General features: G+C 40.9%; 1 protein-coding gene across 1 annotated transcript in view; it reads left to right on the forward strand.

Annotated features, from left to right (window-relative positions):
- Nucleotides 1-866: 866 nt before the first annotated feature.
- The window catches only part of LOC134630948 (poly [ADP-ribose] polymerase tankyrase-1), a 106,695-nt gene continuing 86,002 nt past the window's right edge, over nt 867-21,559 (forward strand). Inside the window, exons 1-4 of the mRNA XM_063478774.1 lie at nt 867-1,385; nt 3,016-3,131; nt 6,294-6,402; nt 13,371-13,466. Coding sequence (XP_063334844.1) covers nt 887-1,385; nt 3,016-3,131; nt 6,294-6,402; nt 13,371-13,466 — 820 coding nt within the window. The 5' untranslated portion in view covers nt 867-886. The remainder of the gene's footprint in view (nt 1,386-3,015; nt 3,132-6,293; nt 6,403-13,370; nt 13,467-21,559) is intronic.

Raw genomic sequence — 21,559 nt, forward strand, 5'->3', positions numbered from 1 at the left:
AAGTCTCGAGTCACCTCTGATTTCTTTATATTTTTCTTGCAAGGAGCCAGACCGTTCAGAAAGTCTGGAGTAATAGCTCTCTAGGCTTTATGAAGGTCTTTCAAAGTTTTTCTTTGGATAATGTCTGCTTTTTTACTCATTTTCAGTACAACCAATTTACCTGACCATCAAGTTGTTGTCCGTATATTCGTGGAGATCAGGATAGAGGTACAACAATGAGTGTCTGCATCATACAAACTCTGCTTTTACCTTTTAAAAAAAACCCTGCGTGTACATTATTTGCTACACGTCTTTCTTTCTTACCTATCAAATTATAATGAAATTAGGGGTTAAACTTTTAAAAAAAGAAAACTAGTAACGCCCAGACTCATTAATATTAATTTTATTTTGCAGTCTTTTAACGACATTAAACATTTTCATGTATTCAGCTGGGAATAGTGGAAATATTAATGTGAACATGGAGGCAAAATAGAATAGAAAACGTGTACAGGAATAATCTTCTCTGTCTTTTTTAAAGACATATGGAGAAAAGGTACGCGCATAAAAATAAACGGGCTAAATAAATAGATGTGGCAATTTTATCTTTTAATATTATTTCTATTTCCACTTGAATAAAAATATATATTTATTTCTCCCCAAAACAAATGCAACTTCATCAAAAAAAACAAAAAAACAAAACCCAAAACATTTCCAGATTTTGTGTGTACTCGTGTCTTAATTTGAAATCTTACCAGTGAAGACATGCTGATATTCCTGTATTTGAATTAAAAGATATTTTTGACCCTAAATCCATAAATCCATGCAAAACCGAGCGGAAGTTTGGCTTTCCTGACAGGAAGTTGTCAGCAGTGTTATTGTTGCTAGTGGGGACTGTTGTGTTGTGAAAATGGCGACACCTCGTCGCTCCTCTCAGCAGCAGCAGCAGCCAAACTCCCTCCTGTCCTCCCCGCCCCGCGGCTCCTCTCACCCTGTCACCACCTCCAGCTCTCTGCTACCATCCATCGATGATGCCAGCTCCCTTCCCCACGGAGCCGCGATGGAGAACACCGGTGACGGTGAGGTAACACCAGCCTCTCCCACCACAACCTCCCCTGCTTTGGCCCTCACTACCAGTAGCAGCAGCAGCACCACCAGCAGCAGCAGCACCACTAGCAGCAGTGCTAGCTCCCCGACCACCACCGAAGGTAGCGGGACCAGTCCCGGCTCTACGCCCGATTCGAGCAGCGGGAACCCGGGAAGCAGCGGTGCAAACGGTGCTTTCAGGGAGTTGTTTGAAGCCTGCAGAAATGGTGATGTTTCCAGGGTGAAGAAACTCGTGGATGCGGTGAATGTGAACGCCAAAGACATGGCTGGACGCAAATCGACACCCCTGCATTTTGCTGCAGGTAAAGACAACGGAAACCACTTTTTTTTCCTTTTAATTGAATCAGGCTTATTTACAGGCTGTCTAGCTGTAAGGTGCGTTTAAGGTGTGGGAGTGACCAGGAAGAAACTAATGTTAATATCCACGAGTGAGAAGCAAGCACATGCTTTAGCAGAAGATTACTCATCAAGTTTTTAAGGAGCAAAAAACTTGACATACAGTGTATGTCAGTGTAGCTGACATACACTTATAAAGACGAAACAAAATACTCAGCTAATGTCCGAAACATTAAAATTAAATCTCTAATATTTAATTTTTAATAAAATTAAATATCTGATATTTAATTTTTAGTCAAAACCACTTTCCAGCCTCATTAAACCATAAAACCAGCTCATGATCCATTAATTTGCTGCGCTCCTTAAATTAACGATCAATTTAGTCTGTAAAATTGGATTGCATTCCAGTATAATGTAACCGTGTTCACCATAACTTACCGCGGAGTGCGTTTTGCTTAATGTAGAGCTGCCTTGGACTGCTTGTACTTTAACAATTTCCTACAGAGAAACATCTTCCTGTGTTACTGCGTTGTTACACTACACTCAGTCACACCCAAAATGCCATTAATAATTGATTTCCAAAGGAGAAGCAAATATTATGTACCAAATGTGTGGAGAGAGGACACAAATTAAATAATGAGAGCATTAAATAACATCATGGTTGAGTAATGGTGCGTTGTGTGTGTGTGTGGCATTTGTAGATAGAGGCATACGGTAATTTGCATTTTTAATATGTTAAATGTTTGCAAGCTGGCTTAAAAAGTGCATGTGACATTTAAATGGAAAACAGAAACAAATAATTGAGGAAACTAGAGTGATTTTATATCTAAAGACTCAGAAAGATACATGTACATTATTTACATGTTCCAGTAAAACAGAAAATATAAGGTTTAAGTGGTTGAGCAGATGTAATATAATCCACTGGTTGTCCTGCTGTGTTGGACGTTTGAATCTTCAAACTTACCTTTTGTGCAGTGCATGTGTGGAAATTGCTTATTAAGTTCTTCTTCTTTAATTAAAAAAATAAAGCTGCCGGCTTTTCAAAAGGCACAAGCAATACGCTTTTATTAATCTGCATACTGAAAATACAGGTATATCAATCATTTATATATGCATTGACATTTCAGTCTGCAGCAGGTAAACAGTCATCACTGTGACAGAACATCAACCTTAGTTTAGCTTCATTTAATGAACGCCTCTGTCGCAATGGACTGTTCATCTTTGCTTGAGGAAGAAGAGCATGAATGCTTTTTCTAAAAATGCTTTAGCAGTCCAGAAACAAAAAAGAAAAACATGCACAGCTGTTTTACATCACAAGCCTTTCTAATCCTCAGTAGCCTGAGCGAAATTAACAGATTCTCTTGAGTTACAAAGTGAATTTGAGACAAAACTGGCATGTAAATAGCAAAAAACCCCATAATTAAATGACTTATTTATTGTAGTTGAACGTGAAAAATTTGCATGATTAAACAGTAAAACTAAGTCCAGACCTGCCAGACAAGGCTGTTTCAGTAACTTGTTTTTAGTGCTCTGGTTTCGTAGTTGATCTTCGGCTTTTATTTTCAGTACTCGTCTCCCTTTCTGCTTTTCTTTTAGGTTTTGGGCGGAAAGATGTGGTGGACCATCTGCTTCAGACGGGTGCTAATGTGCATGCGCGAGATGACGGGGGTCTCATCCCACTGCACAACGCCTGCTCGTTTGGTCACTCTGAGGTGAGGCTTCATAACATGTTAATGTACTCATCAGAAGACTTCTGTCATGTTTGCATTCAGGAGGGTTTACCTTGTAGTGACATAAGTAGATGCTTCCTAAATGAGTTTTAAACACCACACTCTCTTCTTCACCTCACAAGAGAGGTGAAGAAGAGAGGACTGCCAGGGTGGAGATGAGTGTCAGGGGTGATTTGTGACAGAACGATGGCAGCAAGAGTGAAAGGGAAGGTTTACAAGATGGTGGTGAGTGCTGCAATGATGTGTGGTTTGTAGATTGCAGCACTGAGAGAAAGACAGAAGCATTTCTTGAGGCAGAGGTGAAGATGCTAAGATTTTACTGACCGAAATTGATCATACAGGATGCTAAGGCACTCTTTTGTACAACAAATTATGAAATGGATTTTAATAGAAAAATTATTGTACGAGTAGAACATCCATCTATCTTCTTCCGCTGGAGGCTTTCCCAGCTGTCTTAGGTTAAGCGGCAGTGTACACCCTGGACGGGTCAGAGAGTCAAGTTCTGCTTGGTTCAGCAGTGCTCTCCCCTCGATGCTCTCCACAACCAGAAATCCACCTGGTTCTTCATCCATCTAGCCATGCCTGACATTCATTCAAGTTTTTAATCTAACTTTAACTGGATTTATATCGAGTCACACACAAAGTTTTTTTATATGTCACAAAAGAAGAAGTTAAAATGAGCTCCTAATGAAGGTTCCAGCTATACAGATTACACTGAGCATATCTGGAAAATGACACTCATTCCCCCTTTCTTATTCTGCTCATGAGTGAGCATGCAGATGTTTTGGATTATCTCTGACAGATGTGCTAATCCTTTTTGTCCTCCTGGCTTTTTACTACAGTGATCAATCCAGCATTCACGGTTTCAAATGTTAGAGAGCTTTTGGAGCTTTGTTGGAGAGCACAGGAAATTGGAGCAGTAATGCAAATGTATTATCACAGCAGCGGTTAACATTTTGATGACAGATACTTGGAAACTAAAATTGATCACTCACACACAGCTAAAACATTGAAAGTGGACAACTGCCTTGTTTTTTTTTTTTTAATCAATTTATCTGCGTCGGGATTATGGCGGGGCGATATGGCCAGAAATATTTATCATGATATATATTTGAAAATTTGCAATAATGATATAACTGACGGTATAATTGACGCGAGACAAAACTCCACAACTTTATTAGTGCAAAAAAAACAAACCCCATCAATGTATTTTCACTTAAACAAGCAGCTGTTTTTTTATGTGCATTAAAGCTAATTCCTTGCTGACAGTTTAACCAAAAGGCATTTCCAGTGGAAATTGGCCGACATATCCTGAGCATAACCATGTATAATATTCACAAAACTTAAAAAGAGGTTATACACACACAATACGGTAATATTATGTTAATTATGTTTTTCGTACTAAAACATTTTTTGACAGATTTTTGTGCGCCGTGTACCACATAAAATCGGTTCGAGGTCAGCACAACCAGAATTCATACATAAGGCGCACCGGATTATAAGGGGCACTGTCGATGCGCTACCAAAAATAGTGCTTTGGTGTGTATCTGACAGATAAAAGCCAAAACCAGTTCCACAGCACTGAAGTTGCAGCATTTTTACAAATCAATTCTGGTTCATCTGTTTCATTCAACGATCCGCTTTCGCCCTTCTCATTCTCCGTCGCCGCCATGCTTTTTCCACCATGTGCGTATGAAAACAAAGACACTGCGCATGCGCGTTTTACCCATATTCTGTTGCGATATTTCATTTTCTTATCATTGCCTAACATTATACCAGTATTACCGTGAACGGTATGATATGGCCCAGCCCTAGTCTGGATCATGATGGCAGTCCAGACTTTCCTCTCTCAGCTGGGAAAGGGAGAGAGGGGACGCTGAGGTGTTCCCAAGTTGCCTCACGGGAATTGTCTCTTCACTGTGTCCTGCTTCTGTCCTGGGGTCTCCTCCCAGTTGGACATGCCCAAAACACCCCACCTAGAAGGTATCCCAGGTAGTATGCCTGAACAACCTTGACTGGTTGCTTTCAGTGTGAAAGAGTCATAGCTCCAGAATGGCTAGGCTCCTACTAAGCAACTTTCTGTAAGGGAGAGCCTAGACACCCTTGGGAAGCTGATTTCCATGGGTTGTATCTGCAGTCTTATTCTTTCGGTCATATCCACTGCTTGTAACCGTAGGTGAGGATAGGGATGTGAATTAACTAGTAAATCAGCAGTTCCACTTCCACGCTCACCTCTCTCATTACCACAGCTGACCGTTACAGCATCTGAATTACTTCAGAGTCCATCTGTCAGTCTCCCACTCCCTTCTTGCTTTGCTTGCCTTTGGAGTGAGTGGTGGTCAGAGGTGGAGGCCTTGGCATTCCTATCTTTTAGTGTTTTTAAAGTGTAGCAAGTAGCAATTATAAAAAAAGATTGATGTAGCCTCTGTGACATCACCTACTGGTTTATGAAATCTTTCGAAACGTAATATTCTGGCTGTTTAAAAAAATCAGAGAGAGAGAGGGCTAATGATAGCTGTGGCTAGATTCCAGATTAGCAACATGCAAACATGCTTACTTCTGCTAAAAAATGTGGATATGTAGAACTAGAATCTGAGAGATTACTTTAGGCCATTAGAGGAGCTGCAGTCTTGGACCATCTATTTGTCTTCATTGTTCAGCATTCTGCTTTGCACTGCTTGTCAGCAGTGCAAAGGTAAAGTGTTCTGTGGCCATTATGCTCGTACGGCAAGAGTGTGAACACATTCTCTCAATCTCTTTCAGTCCCACCTCTCTTGACACATCACATCCACTGCTGCAAGCCGTGCTTTGGTGACGTTTCGGTCAGTCGTGCGCTCCTCGATTTTTGTAACCTTGCGTGTTTTGCTGTTGCTGCAAAAGTGCCGTACAGCCAGTATGATTAGGTGTGACTGTGTGATGTTGTCACCAATACAACATTAATTTTAAGAGTATGTTGTTAGATTTTTACATTTGTTTTGCTGGGGAAAAAAAACAACTCAAACTTCAAAGCAAAGCAGTTTGTAGTTTGACTTTTTATTTTCAAGCTGTTGCTCTGTCTGTGTTACACATGCAATTATTACATGTTATAAAGTTTAAAAAAAAGAACGATCTGAACACCCATATGCCACAACCTTTTTATCGTAGGTGGTGTCCTTGCTGCTGTGTCAGGGGGCTGACCCAAACGCTCGAGACAACTGGAACTACACTCCGCTGCACGAAGCCGCCATCAAGGGCAAGATAGACGTCTGCATAGGTGAGCACACAAAACACACATGGCAAAAATGCCAGGACATGACCTGTACAAAGGGGTTTGCATTAATGACTTTCACTCAAAAAGTATGCATTGCACAGCAACCATCAGTACATGCAAAGATGTGTTTAGTGGCATTTGAAGGTCTCGATATTGCTATTTTTCTTGTGTCTGTTGGCCCAGTAAGATTGAATTGACCGGTCGTGTGAACAGAAGCAAAACAGAAAACAGTCAGCGCTCGAACTGGTTGCTGTAATAGTGCTCTAGTTTGCTGCATTGCTCCTTTGGGTACAGTAAAAGCCAATGTTTATTTTTTTACAGTCATTTAAATACATTTTCTCATCTCCGTTGATAATGCTTTGGGAATTTTTTTTTCTAAAAATTAAAGTTTGAATTGAAGAGGTGTGTTTGTGCAGCAGCTCACAAGCTGGAGTTTGAAATGTATAATCATTATATAGACATTATATTAGAAACTTTAACGACCCCAGCCCATGCTCTATACTGCTATGCTTTTATTTCCCAGTTAGCTTAAAGCAGCAAATAATCTGTAAACTGTGTTACTGCCTATTCTTAGTCCCCCACCCACCCCACCCCACACAGGGGACAAAAGGAGCATTGATTTTTTTTCGTCTTACTTGTGAGTTCACATTCCTGTTGAGATGGTGCAAAGCGATACTAAAGTGTTTGATCCCTTCAGTCCACAACGACCTCTGTTTGGCCCTCTCTGTCATCACGACTAGCTGTCTGCCTGTCAGCAGCAGAAAGGAAAGTACCTTTCAAGACGGTCTTCACCGGGCTGACTGATAACAGCGACTTGCTGAGCAAAAATAGAGTCTGAGTAGGCTGCACGACGGTTTTGAAGAAAACAACATTGCATTTATTTATTGATTCATTGATTTTTAGTTCCCTGCCCTTTTGTTGTGGGTAGGCAGAGCCTTAACTATGGTGAAACTTGCAGGTTCCTAGCCTCACGGGTACTCGTAATCATTTATTATGGATACTCTCGCAGCATATCTGCACCGGGAGATTTGTGTGATTTAACCAGCTGTGTGTAGAGATTACATGTAACCGAGTGTTGCAGACAGTCTTAAACAAAAATAAAAAAGCCAACTTGTATCCTGGGGTAACGTTTGTCTCACACGCGTCTCAGATGAAATTGAATTGCAGCCATTCCATGAGACAGGTGAGCGATGGATTCCAAAAAGGCTTTCTGGGTGGATTTACAAATGAAGATTCAATTCCACAGAAAAATAGACGAGCTGTGTTACTGATCCCTGAGGAAAATCGGAGGTAAACACGATTGGCCACAAACATGAAAACAATCTGAGCTGTAATCTTTATGATGTTTGTGGAAAGGTATTGCTCAGGATGAGGACTAAGAACAAATGACTGCACGAACACTCAGTGACACCTCGCCTGGAGTGCTGAGAGCAACAAGGAGGAAAAGTTGTGCCAGTCTTTTTTCTTTTTTCCATAGTTTCTGCAGGATGCCAGGGCTCTGAAAGACTGCATAGCAGCAATGGGCTTTGTGGTGCTATGATGATCCCTGAGAACCAACTTCACTCTGTTCTCAGAGGTTTTATCGATTTATCAATAATTATGAATGAGACTGAAATTGAGGTAAAAAGGGCTTAAATCTGCTGTTGACTTTCTCTTCAGTCAGTCATGTTTAGTGTTGGTTTTCAGTCTGAGCAGTGCTTGACTTTAAAACTTTCTGAAAAACTTTAGAAATGAGATGAATTCAGAAACTTCAAGCTGAATCATACCAGCAAATAAAGACTTCATATTTCCAGGTTCAGTTTAGCATCCAGCAGTCGGACTTTTAATGAATTTATGAACAACACACTTTGTGTTTTATTGTTTAATTATATTGACATGACATTTTAAGCACAGCATCAGTTGCAAGTGAAATTCTCTGTGATAGCTCTTTATAGCAGCTGGCTTTGTTTTACAATGGCTCATTTAAGGTCTTTACAGAGCCCCACTGATATATTGGCTAATATTTGCTATTTGTTGATGAATTGATATGTGCATTTATAACAGCCAAAAGGTTCTTTGTCGGTGTTGCATCTTTGTAACAGCTGGTTTAGGGTTTCTGTAACAACCAGTTTTGAGGGTCCACAGCACCCGGTTTAGGGTTCCCCAACAGCTGTTTCGCTTTAGGGTCTGTACAACAGTTTGTTTAGACTGTTTGATTTAAGGTCCTTAAAACAGCTGACAGTACCAGCTGTGTGACCCTCTCTTTTTCAGTGACTGTCTTATAACCTTGACCTCCTCCCATGTTGCTTTCTAGAGATGTGTTTAAGTGCCCGTCTTTACCACACAATTTTTTGTTTGTCCCCGTACTGTACTTAATCAAATTTGACGTTGTTTGCATTCGATCAAATATCGCAGTGAGAGTAGCTGTAGTAGATGGAGCAGCCTAATATGAAAAGTTTGGCACACTTGCTATACCAATAATCACTTCTCAGATTTTATTCTTCAGGGTGAAACGATTGACTGTACAAACTTTGTAAATCTGAGTTTTCTGACTCTGACATAGTGTATATATACAAGCAAACCTCATGAAGCAAGTAAGCAAGCTTTTAAGACAGCAATTGGAAAATGTTTACAGGCTAAATCTGTTTAGATCAGGCTTAATGCTATGCAGACTTTTTGGGGATTATTTCAAGGACACAAGCAGCCTTAGTTGTTTGTGTCCTTATACACTGTTATACAGTGCACCGAAAGGCGCTTTAGTAAATATTAGTGCCTTCATTTTGAGAAAACACGGCCTAATAATTGTTTTGAACCAAGAACCTAATAAATATGTTGTTTGCTGCCAGTTCAGAAGGCAAATATTTCCAGGTCACATAATCAAGTGGTGAGATAATTTAAAAATCTGGCTGCCATCCTCAAAAGCATTTCTTTCTCTTGCCTTTGGCACAAAGGAAAAATGCAATCCGCATTTCCACTCACCATTGTTCTCCTGGATGTGTGTGTCCCTGACTGCACAATTTGCAAAGCTGAATAGATTTTCTGCAAGATTTCATAGTAAGAATTCAAATTAAAATACAGATGATCTGATGTCTATTAATTTAAAATATATTTTTAAACACTGCTTTCATAGATCTAATAAAGCTGCAAAGGTAATTTAGATTTAATTTTGTTATCAAAGCGACATAACCTTTGCTTCAAGCACTTTTTACTCCATATCTTTGAATAAAAACAATTATGCTCATTTCTAGCTCCACTCTAATTAAGTATGTTTTGTACAAGTCACAATTTTGAAATGACCTCTGTGTTCTGTACTTATCTATTTTTTTTCTTCTCCCGATTCCTTTAATTGATTAGCCCCTCAAAGGTCTTCTTCCCCAAAAGTTCTCATTCGCTGCCCCTTGCCTGGCTTCCATAAACAGAACCCAGGGCTTTTATACTTTGGCACTGCATGAGATTACCATATAAGGAAATATGTCCTGATCTGATGTCAGTTTTGGCACAGGACTTGAAAATATATTGTAAATCAAGAGAGATGCCTGAAGCCTGAGCTTTTAATTTACAGGGATTAGTTTTACATAAGCTTACCAAATGATTATGCACAGAGGTTCCTTTTCGAACTGTTACAAGTCAAGACCAGAGCATGTTTTTGGATAAACCCACCAGCCCACCGCATGCAGTAAAACTGCATCTATATTGTCAGATGTGGACCAGAAAAGGTACAGAGAAGATTTGGTTTGCAGCCCAAACTGCAAAGTTACAACCAAACCGAGGCATGTAAACAAAAATCACATGGTCTAGCTTTCTTGCTTGTTGGACAGCGTTTTAGTAGCCTGTCATCCTGCCAGGCTAAAGATTTAGCAGCTCTGATTTGACTGTAAATTCAGCTCAGCGTGATGGACGCTGTAAGTAAGAAGTAAGAAATTAATCTCTCATTACTCGACTTGCATATTTTCAAGTTCAAGGTTAAGAGAATATCACATTGACATGAGGATATTTCAGATCCTGAGGCAGCCATGCTGAAGACGATGGCTTCCAGTGATTCCAATGACAGTTCCGTATATGGATTATTTTTATTCTTTCCACTGCTTCTTTGTTCGCGAGGGGACGCCACGGCGGATGGAGCCGCATGTTTGATTTGGCACAGGTTTTTCTTACGCCTCATGCCCTTCCTGACGGAAATCTCCCAGGGATTTGTGTCTCTTCCCGGTCTCGAAATGGGAATTGTTCATGTGTTAGCTGAATGTGTTAACCACAACACCATGAGTATAAACCACTAAAGGGCCATCCCTCTCTGGGTGCTGCATTAATGAACCACAATGATCTATTTGATAAAAACAATGTGATTGTATCCATGCATGCATGGAATTGTGAGGATCCTTATCCATGCATTTTAATTTATGGAATCCATGGAGCCTGATGGGTGGAGACAGCTTTTCCGGTTAAAATGTCTCTTAACCATCCAGCTAAGGCTGATGTCGATTTATTTTTCTATCATTTGAAGGTAATAGAAAATCATTTACTTTAGGAAATGTCAAAAAAGTAAACATTGCCGTCACAATTCCACTGAAGTGGCATCTTTAAAGAGACTGTTTTTTACTTTTATCTATTTGAACAATTCTTGTTTTTGAGAAAATAATTGGTATTTTTCCTAGATAAATGACTTAGAAATTGCAGTTTATTATTTTTTTCTCCTCCCTCTTAATTAATATTTTCAGAACCACAGTCATCACGTAATTTGGTGCTCCATGCATTTATTCAGATCATATTGTTCAACTTCCCAGTTATCACTGTGTGGCCCGCCGTGACGGAGCAGAAGAAAGACCTCCTTATCTTTACTGTATGATGTGCATTTTGAGCAGATAAAAGCAAAAAATTTTCTTAAAGAAAGGCTTTCACTGTGAAGCGTTTCCAAGAGAACTCTGTGCAACAAAAGGCTGCTCGATTATAGCAAAACTCTGAATCATTAGATTAACTAATATTGACACCAAAATCATTAAACAGGACTGCTTCTTGGCTTTGGGTTAATCATGCATCGTATTTCTTGTTCGTCATCCGACTCCTTGGACCCAAAGGTTTTCAAATAGCTGAATTGGTTTGACCTTTCCGTTTTTGACTCAAGCTGTTTTGAACCTGCGAACAGCTTTGTAGGGGGCGAGACCTTTAGGGAGGGATGAAGGTGCCACACTTGAAGGGAAAGGAGTACACTGGATTTATAGCACAAAATGACAAGAGAATGATTGCAAAATGGCATTACCCTATTATCGTCTTGGAAGTTAAATAGCACATGTTTTAAGTAGAACCTCCCACTTGTATTCTTCTTTTAAATGTGTAAACTGTATTCTTTTTTTCACATTAAGGAAACAATTACTTACATTTACACATCTTAAAACCACTTTAGTTGAGACGGGCTGAGAAGGAGATATCTCTGTGCTCATTTTTTGTAAAAGTTGTTTGCTGAATGGTCACAGGTATCGGAGGCATTCGTAAGATAACTGATGCAAATGTAACATTGTCCTGAAAACTAATCTGGCATTTAAAAAAAGGATTTGGGTCGTTCAGAGTGGGCTTTTGCAGGTATTACAGCACAACTATGTCCTCTGGAGACTGAACTCAAAATTAGATGCTGACAGTTGTGAATGAATTGCAATACGGTCTGTGCTGCTTGTAAGATGCATGAGCATTTCAGGCTGTGAATGTGAGATTGCGTTGCTGTATGGTTGTGCATCAGACTGTCGTTTCTCTCTCTGGCAGAGTATGGGCACATCTTTTTACTCTCACTGTTGGATATCACTGTCAGCGTGTGTACGCTCGCTTGTGTATGTGGGATTGGCGCAGAGTTAAATCATGTTTTTGTTGAGGGGTGAGTGGGTGAATAAGGTCTGCGTCAGTGCCGGGGCAGAAAGAGAGAGAGAGCACGTGCACGTATGTACCAAGATGCCTGCTTCTCTCCTCTTCTTCTGTGCCGGCTGTAAGCTGGGTGGTTTCAAGTGTACACAAGTGTACAAAGGGCATGTGCGCTGGGAACTGCTCAACACTCACAATAGTGGGAAGTGTGGTGGAAAGGAAGTCAGTAAGAGTATTGACATTAGCACCCTCAAAAGGGCTCATTTAAAAAGCGCAAGCAGAGTTTGTTATTCAGCTCATACCTGTTTGGTAGTCTCATGCCTCTAGCCTCGCCTTGCTTTGTTCCTTTCCTTTCCCCACATTTCCAGCTCTCTTGTTTTGTTTTGCTCTTCCTCCCCTCTTTTCGTCCTCTACCTCTCCCATCCTCTCCGACTCTAAGCCCCCCCCCATCCCATGGTTCCCTCTCCTCGTCTCTCCTGTCCCCTCCTCTCTTCGCCTCTCCTCTCTCATCTTGTTCTCCGCTGCATCGCTCAGTCAGTTGGAGAGGCAAGAGTCTCTCCACTCGCACTGCCTGCCCGCCTCGTCGCTGTTGCTGCTGCTGCCTCGATTAGCCGTAGCCTCTCTTCTCTTCCCGTTCATTTCATTTTTTAAACTTATATTCTCAGCTTAATCACAGCCTTCCCTTCCTCATTCGTGGAAGTGTGATGTGTTTTGTGGCCGGTCACGTAGCTGTTAAGTCCGCTGTTTCTCTCTGGCGGTGTGTTGTAGTGTAGCTTTTGCTTGCTTTTGTTGTGGCATGTCTGTTTACATCAGCAGCATGGCTCGCAGGGCAGGGGCAGCCAGGGGCAGCCGAGGGAGCAGCACTAGCAACAGAGGAGGAGCAGCTGGAGAAGGAGAGAAATGTGAAACGGGACTGGCAGGAGCACTGCCAGGAGACACAACCGCGGGAGGTGGAACGGGAGGGATAGCTGAGGATCAAGTGGTAGAGAAAGGAGGAGGTCCAGGACGAGCGGTGTATGGAGAAGGATGTGATTCAACAGTAGCAGCGGGAGGAGCAGGAGGTGGACTGGGAGGAAGTGTGTGTCGGGGAGTTTGTATGTCAGTCCAGGAGCTCAGCTACTGTCTCTGTCTGCCCTGTTGTTGTACAGTGTTACTGCAGCATGGAGCCGACCCCAACATCCGCAACACCGACGGCAAGTCCGCCCTGGACCTGGCTGAACCCTCTGCCAAGGCCGTGCTCACAGGTCAGTTTCCTGTCTGTCCTTTAAACGCTGCGTACACTCAGAACAGCAAATATGTGTTTCTTTCTGTCACAGTGTGTGTTCTTGTGCAGGCTGCTTGTGTGTACTGCTCTTAGTTTCTTGTGTGCCTTCCCAGCGCTCTTCTACTCCTGTCTTCACGCTAAGTGTGCCCACAACTTTAATTTCCTCTCTCTCCCAAGGTTTCAGGCAGCATCACCTTTTTTCTGCCTTATCTGTCACATTCTCATTTTACAAGGCTGCGCTGTGGTCAGTGTGGACTGCACACCCATTGGTTACTACATCCCATTTTCTTTGTTTTGCTTCTCTCCAAGGCTGGAGTTTGTGGTTAGCGAGGTCGTGTCTCTGCTTTCTTTTTTGTTCTCTCTTTTTTATTTTCTCCGTTGAGTCTTTTTGGCTGAGGCTGCACTCATTGATCAGTCACTCAATAAACCACTGTTGAATTGGGTTGAATTTTTTTTTTGCTCGCTTGCCTTTCTCTCTGTAGTCCTTTATTTTTCCTTCTTTCCTTGCCTTTATTCACAGCATTATATCATGAACAGCAGCAAATTGATAAGAACTTTGCACTTCAGGTCCACATGTATTAGCCGCTGCAACACCCTAATGTGTGCGAGGATAAGCATTGATCATCATTTCCTACATGGCTTGATGTGAGATTTTGATTTTTAGACTGAAATCACAAGAAACTAATAGCTAACATTCAAATCGTTTTGACTTTTCCCTTTTTTATGTATTAAATCATTTCCTTACAGTAAGGCAGTAGAAACCGGTTTTGACGTCCTCCAATCAAAAGAAGGGGAAAAAAAAGCTTGCAGTGCATTAGTGACCAAAAAAACTTTGCTGTGAAACTCAAGCTAATTATTGGTTCTTTCATTGTTATAAGCTCATAAAAGCAGCAGGACTCATTACACCTATTCAGTGGTAGAGGAACCACTGGGACATAGTTACAGCTTTTTAATGAGGAGCTTATGAAAAATATATGTCTTTAATAAATAGTTAAAACCCCCTTTTTATTATTTTATCTCACTTTTTATTTTTTTTTAACATCTTTCCTTTCGTTATCATCACTTCTTGGCATTGCATATGTGTTATTTTGACGATCAGAGAGCGCTTGTTTCACAGCGATCACTCAGATCGCAAAGGTTGAAAGACTGCGGGTTCGTATGGATCCGAATGTTTTGGTTCGCTGTAGTCTTAAGTAAGTAGACTTTTATATTCTCTTACTTTCACTCTCTCTGGGTATTGATGTTGACTCTAAATCAGCACCCGCTTCTGTGTTTACACTGAATTTCATCACCGTGCTGGTCCTCGCTGGTAAATGAGATGAACCTGGAGATACTACAGCGAGGAGCAGTGCGGTGTCAAAACAAGGCGCTCTACAGTATATTTGATAGAAAATGTTTACCGAACATTGCAGACTTAATTAAGTGTGCGTATACTTTATGTAATGACTCGAGGAGGCTAATAATGTAAACAACAAACCGACTGAGACCTGCTTACAAATTGGGAGTATAGTACTGCAGCTTACACTGCGCACTTGCACAGAAGCTCACAGGAAAAGTTATTTATTTATTTATTTATTTTTTAAATGTTCTTCTCTGTTGTGAACTCCTTTAATTAGAATAACAAACCTCGTTATCTGTGAGGCTGTGAGTTGCTTAGAACAAGGGATGTCAAGCAAAGATCTTGCATGTGGTATTTACAAGCAACATGAATATCGTTATTGTGTGGTTATACATGCTGATTTGGCCCGTTTGCCAGCACAGTCAGCAGTTGCAGCAGCAGCAGTGGCTGTGACACGGGGCTCATGAAGGTAATTAAGGCATTTGAGCTACTTCTGCCCAGAGTCATAACTCGGTCAAGTCTGAACACATTTTTATTTTATTTTATTTTTTTTAGGCTCAAGTGTGATTTACGCTTCCATGTGATAACTGGAAGAACTGCAAACAGAAACTGCTCAAAGTTAATTTGCCATATTGCCAGAGTTATCGCGATGCTTGCGTTTAATCGGCACCAATTGCCCATCATCAAATTCAGTTTTATTGCATACACTGTATTCAACTCACTGCTTGAGGACACTCGGTCTGCATCCAATGTATCGATGGAACAGGACAGTATTCCACCAAAATCAGAACATCTGTGCAAGGCAAAAACTGGAGCACGAACAAAAAACGCTGCACGCCTCCTGACAGAGCAACACCTGGAGCTGACAAAAAACTCAATGGAGAGCCACCTGAAATAGACGCAGAAGAGTAATACCCATGATTTATTTTTAACTCACCTTTTCATTTTAACATCACATAACTCTGTTCAATTTACAATCCAGTCGCCAAAGAAGTTGGTATGGTGAAGAAAATGTCAATCACAATAGAATGCAATGGTTTGCAAGTAACAGAAATTCTATATTTGTTTTAAATAAGAGTTCAAAGGCATTTTTTTTTTTTTATGAAACTGACATTCATATTTTGATTTTGATGCCAGCTATGCTTATCAAGAGTTGGGACAGGGGGATGTTTTCCACTGTGTTGCATCATCCCTTCTTTTAGCAACTGTAAGGATTTTGGAACTGAGGAGACCAATTACTGCAGTTTTAGAAGCAGACGTTTTTCACATAGATGTTTGTAATGGGATTTTAGCTGCATAACAGTCTAGACTCTCCCAGGTCATAGCTTTAAAATTTCATGACAGCCAAGTATTTACAATGGATAAGAGGTCTGGACTGTAGGTGGGCCTTTTTAATACAGAGCTATGCTTTGTAATATGTGCAGAATTTGCTTTGGCACTGTCTTGCTGAAGAAAGGGTCTCACTAAAAAGATGTCTGGATGGAAGAAAACTGGTGTGCATTCTCTGACCGCCTTGCACCCTTTTGCCTCCAGAACTGTGTGATTTCTTCATGGCGTAGATTCTGCAAAATGTTGGAAACATTCCCTTAAGAGGTTTTCATCTGTATTGACATGATGACTGTCACACAGCCATCATGTCTTTCCACTTCCTGAAGGTGCTCTAGTGGATTGATATCTGGTGACTGCGGCAGTCATTTGACTCAGTGAACTTATAATCATGTTTTAGGAAATCAGTTTGATGCCACCCATTAGATATTTTTTCTTTTTTGGACCATTCTCTGTAAACCATGGGGATAGGTATGTGGGAAAATCCCAGTAGATCAGTAGACTCAGAGGAATACTCATACCAGCCAATGTGGCACCAACAACCATGTCATGTTCTGCTCCAGTCGGATGCTTGGTTTAAACTGAAGCAGGTCGTCTTGACCATGTCTATATGGCTAAATACATGAAGTTCCTGCCATGATTGTCTGATTAGATATTTGTGTGACATGACATGACATATCGGAAGTTAAAACTCCTATTAGGAAGTTGCTAAACAGATACAGATCTAGCATAGAGCTGAAAACATAAATTATGATGGACTACTTGTGACTCTTTTCAGGAGAGGCAGATGTGTGTTGTGACATTTCTGTGAAAAAGTCAATAGTAAAGTATTTACAAGGACAGCTAAACCTGTCAGTTTCAAAATGTGTCATTTTCAAAAATAATCTGCTTACGCATTCAGGCGAAAAAATATAGCTACCGGTGAAAATAGTTGATCACCGGCAGTCTGAGTCTCCACGCCACTGCGAGTTCCCTTCATCCTGCGGTGGTTTTGTTTGTGGCTCGGCTCAAACAAATCACCACATCTTGTTTGTACCGTGAATTATGTTTTTAATAGTAGACACTAATTACCCACGCTATCATCCCGTTACATTGTCTCTGCACGTCACGCCATTCTGGAAGGATTGCGCTGTTGTAATTACTGTAGGAAGTGATGCGTTTAATGGGATGCACTGACTGACAGTTTTAGTATTGAATATATGGTCTGGGTTTGGTAAAGGCTGCAGGAAAAAAAATGAGCTAGGGGAGTAATTGTGAATGTATGTACTTGTGTTTTTTATTTGTAGCCTGTGCCGTGCTCTACGGTGATGGTATGGACCTTTTTCCCTCGTCCTATGTATTGTGTGTCTTAGATTTAAAGGTTCTGCTCTATTCCACTTCTCTGCCGCAGGCCAGCACAGCTTTCAGTTTCAGTCTGCAGTGATGGAAGTTTATATTGACCCATAAATTAGCTATACTGCTCTGCCACATCCAATAGGGTGCTCTTAGGAATGAGAAAGTCTGTCCCCTGTTAGCTGGGGATGTGAAACAGAAAGGCAAAAAAATTCTGTTGATATAGTTTATTTTAATGTGGGTTCAAACCCCTCACACTGTGTTGTAATTTTAAAAAGCAACTCTGTCAGATGACATCTGCGAATTCGTTTTGGGGGGTTTTTTGTTTATTTTTTGTGAAGTTCATCACGCAGTTTGTTTTCCTGATCAGGATGAACATCACAACAAGACAGACCCGTGTGGACTGCCAGCTTTTTGTTCTGTTAATTTACTCAGGCGCTCCCCAGATGCTCTTTTTACACACACACAGCCAGGGAAATCTGCAGATTGCTGTTTTAGTCTGTTGCAAGCATCAGACACAACTACTCACGTCACACCAGGGGGTAGACTCACATGGACAGCTTCACTTCCTACGTCTCTGACAAGTATTTGACGAATAAAGCCCTGGTGTTGTGCTTCTTGTTGGTTGCAGAAGTTCAGTTGTGTTAGACTCTTGCGCTCGACCACATGACATGTTTCATCTGTTAAAGCACGCTCTGATTGGTATGCACAGCCTGTCAGAATCTGCTTTAACAGTATCAGTTGCACAAAAATAAGGAATTAGTTCTGATAGAAATGTAAATTCTTCAAAGGAAAGAAAAAAGCTGGAGGTAAATCTGTCCTCATTACTCTAAGATGCTTTTGTAGTATGAAAGCTTAGAGAGTAGCAAGTTAATTATATTCCTTATCAGGTTACAAGGGAGAGCGCGCACAGATTTGCTGTGAGATTAGCCTGTTGCTAAATGGTCAGTGGCTCCTGAAGTTAGTTTTAGACTGTGTTTGTTGCCTGGTTCAGCTGACTTGTTAGGCCTGATTCAAAGTCCTGCGTCATTTTGAAACATCCTGAGAAACACCAGATGGATTAGCATTTTGTGATCAAGCAAAGTAATTTTTAGTACAACCTTGAGGCACTGCTCTCTATCAGAAGGTGAATGAGAATGTGACTTTTGGGCAGCCTATTAAATCAATTATGCACAAGTTCTGATGGACAGAGTATCTCACGTTGAAATCCTTTTGAAAGTGAGCTGTGGACTTCAAGATGAACCAGGATGAACCTTTGATGATTCACGGTGGACTGTGTATCACAAGTGTCAAATAACAGGATGTGGTGAATGCTAAAACATGAGGTTTTAGCCTATATATCCTCCCTCTGGTTATTCAAGATCCTGTCATGGTGATCCCAGCCTAAGCAGGGTATTCCACATGTACCTGTCCTCAGCAAAGTTTCCTCTTATTCTGGAGGATCCTGAGATGGCCCCAAGCTAGATGATATATATAATCCTTCTAGCAGGTTCTGGTTCTACCCTGAAGTCTCCTCTGAGTGTGAAAAATCTCCAAAGGAGGCACTCTAGCTTAAACCAGCTGAACTCCTTTCAATACAAAGGAGCCAACCTCTTCACCCGATCTCTAAGGCTGAGGCAGGCCACAGAGCTCATTCTTCTAGTGTCTACCCAGAGCTCATGACCATATGTGAGGGTTGGAACGTAGATTGACTTTGTAAATCAAAAGCTCCGCAACGGCCCAGCGCAGTGCTTACATTACTGCTGATGCTGCACCTTTCTGCCTGTCCATCTCACACTTCATTTTACCATCACTTGTCCACAAGTTCCCAAGATCATTAAAACCTTTTGGCTTTACTGCTACTCTACCTGTCTTCATTATAAAAATAACTCAAGTGTTTTCAGTACCTCTCCAATAAGCTACTTTAGATCTACTGTGCGCTCACTAGAAAAGGGACTGACTTTTCTACTTCAGTTCATTTGTGTGTTCAGTTGTAATTAACTTTTCAGACAAAGACAAAAAAGTTGCTTTACAATATATTCAGTAAAATACATCAGCCTAGCCCATATTAGGCTTTTTTAAGATAGTGTTTGTTGTTAGAACTGACATGTTGAAGTCGAGATGGGACTATTGCAGTTTTCTTCTTCCCCTCCATACACAAAATGTTTCTGCCCCCGTTGAGGTATTTCCCTTCTCCTTAAAGAAAATCACTACAGTTGCTTTATTGATTGAAAAAAATGCACCGTTTATTGAATGTCTAGAAATAAGAGGAAATTGTTTATACTTTTGGTTAAGGTATAAGCATGTTACCTTGACTAGTCCCAATTTAATCCTATGATCACTTGCAGAAGTCATTAGCGCCATGAGAAAAAAAAAAAGACTAGCAGGGGGCTGTTCTGCTTATATTCAGAATGACTGCAGATATTATTTCTTCAATTAAAACCAATAAAATGATCTGTTGATTATCCAGTACCTGAGTTAGGGTCTGATACCCACCCTGCCAGATCGTCCCACCAACAGCCATGTGATCAAACTCCCAAACTTTTCCTTGAGCATACTGCAAATGAGCAATTGAATAAAACCCACACAGTAATGATGTGAAACGTCTCAGCGGGGGTAACTTGGGATCACCAGGAGGCTTATTCTTTACATCCATCTTCCTTGTCATTGATGATTGATCTTTTTCTGGCCAGGCAGTAGTGATTAGGACAGTTTCTCTCCATTGCTTTCTTTCTTTACCCATCAGATACTGCACTGTTTAATGAGCTTGCAAGTACAGCCTGTACTCCATCCACCTCTCATCTGTACATCAGCCCTCCGTGTCGCTCTTTCTCTTTGACATGTCGTCTTTGTCCCTGTGCCCCCTGTTATGTCTCGTCCTTCTCGGGCTGTACACCAATCGGCCTCTTCATTTTTCTTTTTCTGGCGTTTGTCTTTTGTTCTCTTCCTCCTCTTTACTTGAATTAGCTGACTCCACCTCATCCTCTTTAAATCTCTGACAGTAGCCTGTCCTTCATAGGTGACAGTGTGCCACACACTTAAACGCCACACTGGGGAAGGTAGTGATTGGAGATGGTAGCATGGATCAGAATCGTTCCAACCATCTCTAGTGAACTTGTGCTCTTGTGCACAAGTGACCACTCACAGTCAGCTACTGACTTCAAAGTGATGTTGATGCATCCGAACGGTTGGGGGTAATTTTAGAAATCACATCTATTGGGTTTGTGATACTAAGGACGGGAATTGATAAGAATTTAGTGATTCTGATTCCATTATCGGTATCACTTACTGATTCGATTCCTTATCAGTGTCCTTATTGAGTCTCATTGGGGTCTCACTAGCTCTGCTTTGGGAGTCACCCGTATCTCTAAGAAAGCATATCAAAGATAAAACATGCAGAAAATGAATTGCATGCTGTGTTTTCAAATGTTTGTGCATGTTCCCTCGTTGTTGTGATCAGCGTTGGGGTCATTACTCAAAAAAATTGATGAATTACAAGTATTAACAGAACACTTTTCTTAAAAGTAATGCAGTATATTGTTAAATTACTCCGAGGAGAAAGTAATTTGTTGCATTACTTATTACATTACGTTTGCATGTCTCTGTGAAATTATGTGAAAAGCATTGTCTCACAATTACCTTTTAAGAATATAAACCTATAGGCTACAGTCCACACACCAACACAAATCCTTATCCTAATGAGAACACACAGATTATCTTAGTATTTAGATATGAACACAAAGCTGACAAAAAAAGAAAAGATGAAAACCAGCACAAAAAACAATCGCGGCAGTGATTCTACTTTAGAAACATTAAATTGGGTAGAAACGGAGGCTGCAGCCCGACTACTCAGTTTGTTAACTGTAAGTTCAGGTTCTGGCTGCTGGGCTGGGGTCAGCATTCACTCAGCTTTAACATCACTCTAGGTTCTTGGCTAGCTTAGTGTTACCATGAGTTAGCATGCTTGAAGAGAGCTGAAGTTGTCTTAGCAGCAAAATACAGTTTTATCTGTTCTGGACGGAGATTGCACTTTGTCATTGTGCTCTCGTCTCTTTGTGCAATAATAATAAAAGTAATTTCCATATCCAGACAGCTAT

Source organism: Pelmatolapia mariae, linkage group LG7 (genome assembly GCF_036321145.2).
Source record: "Pelmatolapia mariae isolate MD_Pm_ZW linkage group LG7, Pm_UMD_F_2, whole genome shotgun sequence".
In the NCBI taxonomy this organism is placed as follows: Eukaryota; Metazoa; Chordata; class Actinopteri; order Cichliformes; family Cichlidae; genus Pelmatolapia; species Pelmatolapia mariae.